The sequence below is a fragment of the Mandrillus leucophaeus genome, unplaced genomic scaffold (assembly GCF_000951045.1).
Source record: "Mandrillus leucophaeus isolate KB7577 unplaced genomic scaffold, Mleu.le_1.0 Scaffold13, whole genome shotgun sequence".
In the NCBI taxonomy this organism is placed as follows: Eukaryota; Metazoa; Chordata; class Mammalia; order Primates; family Cercopithecidae; genus Mandrillus; species Mandrillus leucophaeus.
This window is the reverse complement of record NW_012101254.1, coordinates 4,576,292-4,588,339: the sequence shown is the minus strand read 5'-3', so window position 1 is coordinate 4,588,339 and position 12,048 is coordinate 4,576,292. Positions and strand designations below refer to the sequence as shown.

General features: G+C 52.7%; 2 protein-coding genes across 3 annotated transcripts in view; one reads left to right on the top strand and one right to left on the bottom strand.

Moving 5' to 3' along the window:
* Window positions 1–3,707: 3,707 nt before the first annotated feature.
* The window catches only part of SLC30A3 (solute carrier family 30 (zinc transporter), member 3), a 27,686-nt gene continuing 19,345 nt past the window's right edge, over window positions 3,708–12,048 (bottom strand). For both annotated transcript variants that reach the window (XM_011972631.1, XM_011972630.1), the window contains exons 3-9: window positions 8,246–8,427; window positions 7,644–7,790; window positions 7,388–7,541; window positions 6,629–6,827; window positions 6,262–6,367; window positions 5,861–5,995; window positions 3,708–4,595 (exon numbers count right to left, since the gene is read on the bottom strand). In XM_011972631.1, the coding sequence (XP_011828021.1) occupies window positions 4,447–4,595; window positions 5,861–5,995; window positions 6,262–6,367; window positions 6,629–6,827; window positions 7,388–7,541; window positions 7,644–7,790; window positions 8,246–8,427 (1,072 nt within the window). In that variant the 3' untranslated portion in view covers window positions 3,708–4,446. The remainder of the gene's footprint in view (window positions 4,596–5,860; window positions 5,996–6,261; window positions 6,368–6,628; window positions 6,828–7,387; window positions 7,542–7,643; window positions 7,791–8,245; window positions 8,428–12,048) is intronic.
* Window positions 8,913–12,048, top strand: part of DNAJC5G (DnaJ (Hsp40) homolog, subfamily C, member 5 gamma) — a 49,966-nt gene continuing 46,830 nt past the window's right edge. The window contains exon 1 of the mRNA XM_011972632.1: window positions 8,913–8,948. The gene's annotated coding sequence lies outside the window, so the exon portion shown is untranslated. The remainder of the gene's footprint in view (window positions 8,949–12,048) is intronic.

Genomic DNA, 12,048 nt, shown 5'->3' with positions numbered 1-12,048 from the left:
CCTCCCCCACCTGCGTTGCTCTCCCCTGCCTTCCCCTCACCCCTCCCAGGCCCAGTCCCTTCCCCTCGACGTTCCCTCCTCCATCTATCATCAAGGAAGGGCACCCAGGGGAAAGGGACTTCTGGATAAGCAAGTGGAGGAGGAGGGGGATTGGAGGATAATGGGGGAGTGCAGGCAGCTCTGTAGATAAGGATTTCCTGGGCTCCCAGGGATGGCGGCCCAGTGTGAAGGTGGGAGAATGCTCCAGAGACCTGTCTCCTCATCCTCCCAATGCCTGAAGGTGGGTTGAAAGGCAGGGTGGCATGGAGAAAGGGCTGGGGACTTCCAGGGGCCAGAACCCAGAACCGTGGGAATCTCAGCCCTGACGGTCACCAGCTGCACGACCAAGGGCAGGTGAGCCTGCTTCTCCATCTGTCAGGTGCACAGGATACTGTTCGCGCCACAGGGCCTTGTACAAAGTAAGCTCAATGACTGCTGCTTCCTTTCCCTGCTGTTAGGGTGCTGGGCCACTCTGTTACCCTGAAATCTCTCCCCTACATCCTGGGTTCAACCCAAAAGCTAACTCTTGTACACACCTTCTATATACCAGGCATGTTCACACCCATGATATCATGTAATCCCTATTTTATAATTGAGAAAGCTGAGATGCAGAGAAGTGAACTGTGACTAGAATCATAGTAGAAGGCAGAACAGAACCAGACGGCCTGACCCCAGAGCCCCAGGACAGGAGTGCCAGTGGCAGCAGGCTGCTGGAGGAGCTGGGGAAAGGTTTGCTGAGAAACTCAACTAGGCAAGAGCTTCAGAGGGGCCTAGAGTGGGAGTGAGAGCTTGGGCGTGTGCTGGCTGACCCAGGGGAAGTATTTTTCCCTCCCTGAGTCTCCTCCTTCTATGGAGAGAAGATGGACTGGATGCCTGGTGAAGGCATTCACTTGCCCTGAGCATTCTGCTCCCTCCCCTGCAAAGGGACCCGGCATGGCACAGATAGGACAGGCTGTGGCTTAAAGCATTTCATAGGGTGAAAATCGAGTCCTCCTCTTCCCCACCCTCCTTCCCTCTCCTCGATTTCCTCACTCTTCCCCACCCCCATCCTGTCACTTGGGGCCTATAATCAATGAGACGTAAAATGAGAAAGTATCAGGAACCAGCAAAGCATGGCGAGCAGCTGGGGCGGCCTTGCCGCCGGGTGTGATGGACTGCCAGCCTTTTGCCTCGCCAGCCTCCCACGCCCTGACGTGGGCAGTGGCATCTCACCCAGCCTGGGCTAAGGCCCCTAGCTGGACATCAGGCAGGGGGCTAGCTCTGATGAGTCCAAAAGCCTCACCTTTAAAAAGGAATGAAATCTATGGTCTTGACATGGAAAGACGAGTCCAGGCTGCATGGTTGTCATAAACACAGGTTATATGATCTCACCTATAAGATGACGCCATTTTTTGTTATTATGTAGAAATACTGACCCCATACTGGGATTAGCAGTTTTTTCAGGAAGTAAGATTACAGGAGAAACATTCACTTTCTACTTTATATACTTTTCCTTTGTTGTACCCTTAAAACAAGTATATATTGCTTTTATAATAAAAATAATCTGATAATACATGTATTTCCATTATGAGGAAGGCTCACAGAAATATGCATGGGCTATTGAAAATGCTCAATGTCCTTGCTTTGGACTGGGATTTTATCAACATGGTGGGAAGGCCTAAAGCACCAGATCTAAAATCAAAGCACAGAGTCTTTTTTTTTTTGAGACAGAGTCTCCCTCTGTTGCCCAGGCTGGAGTGCAGTGGCGCGATCTCAGCTCACTGCAACCTCTGCCTCCCGGGTTCAAGTGATTCTTCCTGCCTCAACCTCCTGAGTAGCTGGGTTTACTGGCGCACGCCACCACACCCAGCTTTTTTTTTTTTTTTTTTTGAGACAGAATTTCAGTCTTGTTGCCCAAACTGGACTACAATGACATGATCTTAGCTCACCGCAACCTCTGCCTCCCCCGGGTTCAAGCAATCCTCCTGCCTCAGCCTCCTGAGTAGCTGGGATTATAGGCATGCGCCACCACGCCTGGCTAATTTTGTATTTTTAGTAGAGACAGGGTTTCTCCATATCGGTCATGCTGGTCTTGAACTCCTGACCTCAGGTGATCCACCCACCTCGGCCTCCCAAAGTGCTGGGATTACAGCACTGAGCCACTGCACCCAGCCAAATTTTTGTATTTTTTAGTAGAGATAGGGTTTCATCATGTTTGAGACACAGTCTCACTCTGTTGCCCAGACTGGAGTGCAGTGGCACAATCGTGGCTCACTGCAGCCTCAATGACCTGAGCTCAAGTGATTCTCCCCAGTTAGCCTCCCAAGTAACTGGGACTACAGGTACACACTACCATGCACAGCTAATTTTTGTATTTCTTGTACAGACAGAGTTTCACCATGTTGCCCAGGCTGATCTTGAACTCCTGGGGTCAAGTGATCTGCCTGCCTCAGCCTCCCAAAGTGCTGGGATTACAGGCGTGAGCCATCTTGCCTAGCTGATTTTTTTTTTTTTTAGATTCTCACTCTGTTGCTCAGGCTAGAGTGCAGTGGCATGATCATAGTTCATTGCAGCCTCAACCTCTTGGGCTCAAGTGATCCTCCCACCTCAGCCTCCTGAGTAGCTGGGACCACATACATGCACCACCACACATAGCTAATTTATTTATATTTTTAATTTTTTTGTAGAGACAGGGTCTCACTATGTTGACCAGGCTGGTCTTGAACTCCTGGCCTCAAGTGATCCTCCTGCCTCAGCCTCTCAAAGTGCTGGCATGACAGACGAGAGCCACTGAACCCAATGAGTTTGATTTTTTTTGAAACAAGGTCTTGCTCTGTTGCCCAGGTTGAAGTGCAGTGGCATGATCATGGCTGACTGCCGCCTTGACCTCCTGGGCTCAGGCAATCCTCCTGCCTCAGCCTCCTGAATAGCTGGGACTACAGGTATGCACCACCACACCCAGCTAATTTTAAAATTATCTGTAGAGACAGGGGTTTCCCTAGGTTGCCCAGTCTTGAACTCCTGGGCTCAAACAATCCTCCCACCTCAGCCTCCAAAGGGCTGGGATTACAGGCATAGGCCACTATGTCCAGCTTGAGTTTGCTTTTTTTAAAAGAGAAAATCAATAATCCCTTAATGAGCCTGATTTTAAGACTTAATGTGTCAAAATATGCAGTTCTTAAGACAAAGGGAGAATAGGTGTAAAAGAGGTCCTTGGTGTTCACAGCCTAAACCTGGACTCAGGGTTGGCTGCTATCAGGGTTGAGGGGTCCCTACTGCTGGACTCCTTAGACGGCCTGAGAATCAAGCCCACATCAATGCTATTCTCCCTCAAAGGGACCCAGCCTCCCTCCAGCCAGCCTGAGGCCCACTGGCACGCAGGAACCTCTGAGAACGACTGACTCCCAGGGATTCCTTGGCTCCTTACCTTCCAGCCTTCTCCTGCAACCAAGCCTAGGACACATGGGATTCTCCCTGAGCCAAGGACCCAGGCATGCTGTGAGCCAGGGGAAGGGGAGTAAAGAGGCTGGTGGCTTTTACCTTACATCTGAGGGTGGAGGGGCTAGGAAAGTACAGGAGGTCTGTGGGAGGTCACTCCAGAGGCTGGGAAGGGACAGGAGGGATTTGGTTGTTCTCAAGTGACCTATTTGATTTCCCCCTCCTGAGGAGTCAGCACACAGGCTGAAAGATGCAGTGAGACACGAGTTTATTGGTGGAGCTGCAGCGGAGTCCTCCCTATTTCAGGGATAGCCAAGGGCACAGCACCAACAGAGGGATGGAGAGACAGACCCCCAAACAGACACATGGATGGAGCAGACTCACAGAGACCATAGCACAGCCACATAGGCACAGAGACACACAGGCCACAGCACCAAGAACAGACACACACACACACACACACACACACACACACACAGACAAAACCACAGGGCTAAGACACACGGACAAAGTGCGGGCTTGGGGCCCCTGCATAGACAGAGCGAGGGCCATGTGGGGAGGGGGCCCCTACTGACCTCCCCCAGGCATAGGCACACGAACAGCACATAGACAGGCAGATGCCCCCAGCCAACCAGCCGGCCTGCCACACAGACAAATGGACGGCAGGGAAAGGATGTTCGTGGCTCTCCAGACCATGTGGAGAGGGCACCACAGGCCTTCGACACACCCTGCCACACTGAGGCCCGGGAGTCCCTGCCCCTGAACTAGTCACATCTATTCCCCTGACTCCCAACCCACTCTCCGCCACACTTTGGTCTTGCCCACTGGGGCTGGGGCTGGGGCTGAGGCTGGGGAAACTGGCAGGTGGAAGGAGGGAGAGAGGAAGGGGTATGGACTTGGCTCGGTCCCGTCTCTGTGATCAGGGCAGCAGATGCTGAGAGTCCGGGGCTGAGCCTCGGCCTGGCAGTGGGGTGAGGGCAGGGCCATGGCTCAGGCTTGTGGGGGCTCCTGGCAGCGCAGGCACTGGGCCATCTCCGGCTGGTACTGCTCGACCTGCAGGGTGCAGCTGGAGAATCCAAACCGGGAGTAGAGCCGGGATGAGGCTTCAGCCAGGACAGCTTCAGGGTCAGCAGTGGAGTCTGTGGGAGAGTGATAAGAGGCGGCATCAATCCCAGGGGAGTCAGGAACAGGCAGGGACTGAGATAAGGACAGGGAAAGGGGCTGCACAGCATTAAAGCCAGGCGTGAATGGGAGCCTGCTTTTCTTTCTGTGTTGTATGAACAGCATAAAAGTGTCAAACCAAATGTTGGAGAGACTCACCCCAATCAACCGTGCTAACACACTAAACTCTTCCCAGTCTCCTATTCTCTCCTGTCACTGAGTGTCAACAAACAGCTCAACGTTTCAACAGCCATATCACCCGATTTCCCAGGACAATCCAGATGTTAAATATCTGTCTCATTGTCCCTCTAGAGTTTCCATCAAATATCCTACAAATTATAATATTTTTGGCATCCAAATTGCATGACTCTGATTGCTTCTTGCATCTGGAAGAAACTCAAAAATCCTTTGTCAGCTCATGACTCACCATATATATTTTTAATAGTTGAATCATAATGTAGATGCAATTTTATATTCAGCTTTTTTTCTCAGCGTTATACCATAAACATTTTTCCTAGTTGCTGTACAGTCTTCATATGCATCATTTTTAACAGTTACATGATACCTCAGGGTGGAGGTGCCGTAATTTACCTAACTGTGCCCCATCACTAGACCTGTAGGTACTAATGATCTTTTTTTTTATTTTTATTTTTTTAATAAAGAGCATCAGGACTCTCTTTTTTTTTTTTTTGAGACAGAGTCTTGCTCTGTCACCCAGGCTGGAGTGCAGTGGCACCATCTCGGCTCACTGCAAGCTCTGCCTCCTAGGTTCAAGCGATTCTCCTGCCTCAGCCTCCCGAGTAGCTGGGACTACACGCATCCGCCACCACGCTGGGCTAATTTTTTGTATTTTTCAGTAGAGACGGGGTTTCACTCTAAAACCCAGATGGTCTCGATCTCCTGACCTTGTGATCCACCTGCCTTGGCCTCCCAAAGTGCTGGGATTACAGGCATGAGCCACCGCACCTGGCCACTAATGATCTTTTAAAGGGTTGTTGGTTCCCTGTGCTACTTCAAAGAGGGCGAAACCTCCCCCAGAACACTGCATCCAGTGGATGGAGACTCCTTGTGTCCAACATGCACGAGCGCGTGTGCGTGTGTGTGTGTGTATGTGAGAGAGAGACACAGACAAACAGAGACAGATCGAGAAAGACTGAAACAATCCTAGTAACTCAAGCTATTGTCCCATGTTTGGAGTGGGGTATGTTCTAGGTAGTGACTAGCTGGGGCCAGTGAGACTCACCGATGGCCAGGTGTGCAGAGGCAACGTGGTAAGTGAGCGTAAGGGCCCACAGGTGCAGCTCATGGGTAGCCCGGACTCCTGGCACTGACAACAGCGTATCCCGCACAGGTTCGAACCCCACATTGCGGGGGGTACCTGCAACCAGCACCAGTCATGCCTTACTGCCAGGGCCACTCCTGCCCAGAAGCAGCACCCCCACCACGGGACTCCACCTCCCCTATCCTGTATCCACTCTCCTTTTACCCCTACAATTCACCCTATGCCCAAATCCTTGTTCCAGCAGCAGACCCCATGAGCCAAGCCTTCTTCCCGTACTCTCTTCAAAGCAAAAAGTGGTGGCCCAGTGCGAGAGTAAAGTCAGAGACAGCCGCAGGGGTGGGGAGCAGTGGTGCCCGACTCACCTTCCATGAGGATTCGAAGAACATCTCGGAGGGTGGGAGCCGTGGATCCAAGGGCACAGATGGAGAAGAGGAAGGTGCTGATGGGGTCGGCTGCCTTGTACTGAGGCTGCAGAGAAAGAGACCCCTAAGCCCAACAACCAGCGAGCTTCCAGAGGAAGATCTAGGGGTGTCTTGAACAAACAGGACCTGAGAGGCCCCTCAAAACCCTGCAGAGGGGACAGGGAACATGACTCATGTCTGGGAGAGTCCTGGGAGGTGGGAGGGAGGAGCTGGAGGGAGGGGAAGAAAGCTTTGGGATCTGGGAAGGAGGGGGCTGGGATGTGGAGTTGTGGGGAGGAAGGCTGGGGCAGGTCTCCAACAATGGTACCTTGAAGTAGATGAGGATGGAGGCAGCCAGTACCCCAAAGCTCTGCAGGAGGTCCCCCAACACGTGCACAAATGCTGCCCGGACGCTGGTGTTCCCCAGGGGCAGGGGCTCTTCAGGCCCCTCCTCCAGCGGTGCATACTCTGCTCCCCTAGACCCGTGGCTGTGGGGGGGCCCAGCCTGGTGCAGCACAAAGGCCATTCTGAGGGGGAAGCAAAGCAGCTCAGCCCAGGGGCCTGCTCCTGGCCTCCTATGCCCCCATCTCCACGCCCCATTCTCTCACCTCCCCAGGAGCCCTTTCCCAGCCCCTGGAAGAAAACAGCATTTTGCAAGAGAGACAAACAATGCAGCCTGGCGGAAAGAATACCAGATTTGGTGCCACACACGTGGATTCGGATGCTGGCTCTGTTACCTAAATAGATACATGACTGGGGCAAGTTACCTGTCAGGACTGACTGCATTAATGGTAAACTAGGGGTAATACTACCTACCTCATGGGGTGGCCATGAGGTTCAAATGCAATCATGTTGATGAAAGCCCTCATCAGAGTGGCTGGCCCATGGCAGGCCCTTAACAGAGATCTGCTGACTGAATTTTAGGTCTCTATCCCAGACCCTTCTCAGGCACACCCAGGGCAGCCCATGGAAAGCTGTGTGCGCATGTCTGTGTGTCTGGTGGGGAAGAGAAAGCTAGCTCTCCCATCCTGGAGGAAGACCCCTCGCCCTGGGCCCCACAAGGTGCCTGCTCCATACTGGGACGTACAACAGGTTGGCACAGACTGCGATGCTGGCGGTCAGCAGCATGGCACCCCCCTCGATGTGGTAGTCGCTGTGCAGCAGGCGGACGAAGGCCAGGTACAGGAGGATGCCAGTGACCATCCAGAGGGAGACCACAGAGGCCAAAGCCCCCAGAGTCTCTGCAGGGTAGGGGGGAGACAAGCTGTCAGAGACCTGCTTGGGACCCTGAGAGGTGCCCTCTGGCAAGACTGGAGAGTCATTGGGCCATGCAAGGGCCTTACCTGAACGGTGCCAGCCAAAGGTCATGGTGCGGGTGGCTGGACGGGTAGAGAGCCAGAGGGAGAAGAGGCTGCCCATCATGCTGCCCACATCCGCCAGCAAGTGGGCTGCGTCGGTCATGATGGCCAGGCTGTGTGCCAGATACCCGCCTGCCAGGGTGAAATGATGGAGTCTGCTTCCATTTAGAAAATATCATGTAGTGTGTATAGGCATGGAAAATAAATTGGGGGATATACACCAAAAATGTGAATTGGGGTTTTCTCAGGTGATGGGACTACAGGTATAATTAACTACTGTTATGGTCTTCTTTTCATTCATCTGTATTTTCTAACTTTTTCTACAATGATATATTTTATTTTAATAACAAGAAAATAAGGTTTTTAAAAGAAGCCAGCCCTGACCCACTGGCCCCAGACCTCGACTGGAATTCCCTTTGGTGCTCTGTCCCTCACCTCTCCCACTTCCTGAGTCCCGGGCACCCAGCTCCCCTATCCCAGCCATCCCCATCTCTGCATCTGCACCCAGGAACATCCCTGGGACTCTGGGTGGAGTGGCTTGCGCAGGTGTTGGGAGGATGGGGTTGAAGGGCTGCTCCCCAACTTACCGACCACCTCCCCAGCCATGAAGACAAAGCACACGGCACAGGCAGCATACAGCTGCTTCCGTGCATGCAGCCTCTCCGGGGTGAGACCCGGCGGCGGCAGGGGGTCCCTGTGGCAGTGGTGGAAGGGCATCTCCACAGATTTGGACTCCTCAGGAAGGGTCTCTGATGGCTCTGTGAAGAGACTGAGGCAAGCGACATGGTTCAACCTGGGCCTGGCCCACAGGCTGGCCTGCTCACTCCACGTCCTCAGTCCCCCATGCTGGCCTCATCAGACCATCTCTCGCTCCTTCCCCAGGCCTGGTCGTATCTGGGAGCTGTGTCAGCAGAGGGCCACATGAGAGATGGGGGCTAAATGAACAGGTCAGACCCCAGCCTCCCTTTTCCTTCCATACACAGAGTCACAGAATTTCACAGCTGGAAAGCACCTTACAGATGGTCTAGTCTAACTTTTTTAAGAGATGGGGTTGGCCAGGAGTGGTGGCTCACACCTGTAATCCCAGCACTTTGGGAGGCCAAGGCAGGCAGATCACGAGGTCAGGAGATTGAGACCATCCTGGCCAACATGGTGAAACACCACCTCTACTAAAAATACAAAAATTAGCTGGGTGTGGTGGCGCATGCCTGTAATCCCAGCTACTCGGGAGGCTGAGGCAGGAGAATCGCTTGAACCTGGGAGTTGGAGGTTGCGGTGAGCCGAGATCGCATCACTGCATTCCAGTCTGGTGACAGAGTGAGACTCTGTCTCAAAAAAAAAAAAAAAAGAGAGAGAGAGAGATGGGGTCTTGCTCTGTTGCCCAGGCTGGAGTACAGTGGTGTGATCAGAACTCACCACACACTTGAGCTCCTGGCCTCAAGTGATCCTCCCACCTCAGTTTACTGAGTTTCTGGGATTATGGGCGTGAGCCACCGCACCCGGCTCTAGTCTAACATTTTATTTATTTTTATTTATTTATTTATTTATTTATTTATTTATTTTTATTGAGACGGAGTCTCGCTCTGCCGCCCAGGCTGGAGTGCAGTGGCCGGATCTCAGCTCACTGCAAACTCCGCCTCCCGGGTTTACGCCATTCTCCTGCCTCAGCCTCCCGAGTAGCTGGGACTACAGGCGCCCGCCACCTCGCCTGGCTAGTTTTTTTGTATTTTTTAGTAGAGACGGGGTTTCACCAGGTTAGCCAGGATGGTCTCAATCTCCTGACCTCGTGATCCGCCCGTCTCGGCCTCCCAAAGTGCTGGGATTACAGGCTTGAGCCACCGTGCCCGGCCTACATTTTATTAAATAAGAAGCATGAGGCTCACAGAGTTGGGGGACACATGGAGGCCAACCCAGCTAGTTGCTAGAGCTGAGACTAGACTCCAACCAAATCAATTTCTTATGCTAGGCACCCCAAAATGAGCAGGATTCCTGCTGATCTCTGAGAGCTTTTGGTGAACAGGGCAAGTATGTACCTACACAATGATATAGAGCGAAGGTGGCCACTGTCATTAGGGTGGTTAGAGTGCTATCAGGGTTCTAAGGATGGAGGGCCAGACTAATTATAATGAGGAAATCAGGGAAACAGATGAAAGAGGTAACATGAGAAGGGCCTTGAAGAATGGAAAGGATTTTGATAAAGGCAGGTGAATGCTATGCCACGCACACCAAGGCAGTATGAAGGGAAGGTGGAATGAAGTATAGAATGGGACTCACCATGTGTTCCTGGCCTTTGTGTGCCTCCTTTCCAGGCCCACCTCCCAGAGCCTCCACTCCCGGATCCTGCCCCCACCCTCTCTAGACGTGCAGCTGAAGTGTGGCCCTTTAAGAGACCAGCGGGGACAGCCAGGTGCCCTGGCTCAAGCCTGTAATCCCAGCACTTTGGGAGGCCGAGATGGGCGGATCGGGGGGGGGGGGGAGAAAAAAAAAGAGACGAGCGGGACATTGGGGCCAAAAAGTCTGATTCCTGGCACAGAGAACTGATGGCTAGATTCCAGAGCTGGGGTTGTCACAGGGAAGAAGGGGTGCAGTCTGCTATGGCTGAGGATGGCAGTGAGAGCAGCATGTTAATTGGACTTCAGTCTGACTATAAGCACCCAGCAGCGCCTACCTTAACTGCATGGTACCATAAGCCTCCCTTGACAAATGAATGGGGCTTGGGACCTCACCTAGGGCTGCCAGAGGCTGAGTGAGCTCAGGCTGAGTGCTAAGTCCATTCTGGTTCAATTCTCACCCTTGCCACTACCCAACCTGAACCCAGCAAGGACAGAATCTTCCACAGAATTCAGGACCTAAATAGAAAATACAGTACTAGAAATACTCATGGAGGTGTGACAAGAATACCCATGAGTAAAAACGAGGACTCCAGATAGAAACGTGATCATAGCAGCAAAGTGGGGCGGGATGTCTGGGGCCTTCTGGCTGAAGACAATTCTGCCAAGTGGGTGAACTGAGTTTTGAGGGAGGTAGGGGGGGAACATTTGGTGCTTGTACAGAAAACTGAAATACTGGTAGATTAATTTCTTGAATTTCCAAAGCCCCATCCAAGACTTAGAATCTGGGCGTGTATGATTCTGGGTGTGTTTCCAGAGGAGATGGGGTAGTGAAGGAGGCTGTGAAACCATTCCTCGTTCGTTCAATGAGGTGCACCAGGCAGAGCACACATAATGAAGCCTGGTCTGGTGGAAGAGACAGATTGTAACAAATGGCTTACTACACAAGGACAGGCTGATGTTAGGAGGGTTACAAACAAAGCAGTTTGGGGTGCAGGGAAGGCAGCACCCCCTCACAGGGGACTCCGAGAACTTCACAGAGAAAGGCATGTTTAAGGAGATGAGACCTAGGTGGAGAAGGGTATTCCAGACATGTAGAATGACAAAGACAAGGTTTGTGGCATGGAGTCTAAGTGTGAAGTGTCAGGGGAGGGCTGAGGAGGAAAGTGATGAGCTCAAAGGAATATAGAGGAAGATACACTGACTGCTTGAACAAATATGTCCTAAGCACTGAGATGACCTTGTTAATGGGAGGAAGAGAAGAGAGGAGAGGAGATGGAGGAGTCTAGAATAGACCAGGCCAGAGCTTCCCTGGAGGGTCAGGTAGGTTAGGAAACGCCTTTTAGAAAATGCTGCAGGATTGGGTGACTAATGGCCATATGAGAGTGAAGATGGACTGGAGCTGGAGATGCGAGTCTGAAGAGCAGAGGCTGGGTGGCTTTGGGGGCAGTGGGCAACATTCATTCCCTGGCCTTGTAAAGCACAGCACAGCCAGTCATCAAGGTGGCCACCCATCAACAGGCAGCTCCCTTTTGTTCTGCATAAATTGGGCACTAAGGAAGCCTGGCTGTTGGTGTGTGGGGGTGTGTGCATGTGGGGTGGCTACATGCTGTTTAGAGATGAGGAAAGGCTGTTTCCTCTCCCTGGCCCTCCGAAACCCCCAACAAACAACCCATATTGAGTGGGGAAGAGGGGTGACGTAGCAGGGGCTGAACCAAAGTCAAAAGGACACCTGAAGAGATGCCAGGCCTACAGCAGAGCCCTCACCGCGTCTCTGCAGGCCCCTGCAGGAAGGGGTCCAGCTCCCTTCTGCTCGCCCCCGCCCCCAACCCGGCTTGAAGGCCCCCACCCAAGGAAAGAACGAGAAGCACACAGAAGCACCACGTCAGAGACAAAGGGAGAGGGACTAGGAGAGAAGCAGAAAGATTGAGAGAGATGGGGTAGAGAAAAAGCCAGAGACCCTGCCAAATTCCCGAGACAAACGGACGGTCAGCCGACCGACAAGATGGCCCGCGGGGGTGAGCAGGAAGGCCCGGCGGCCGCTCAGAGGGGCAGGCGGA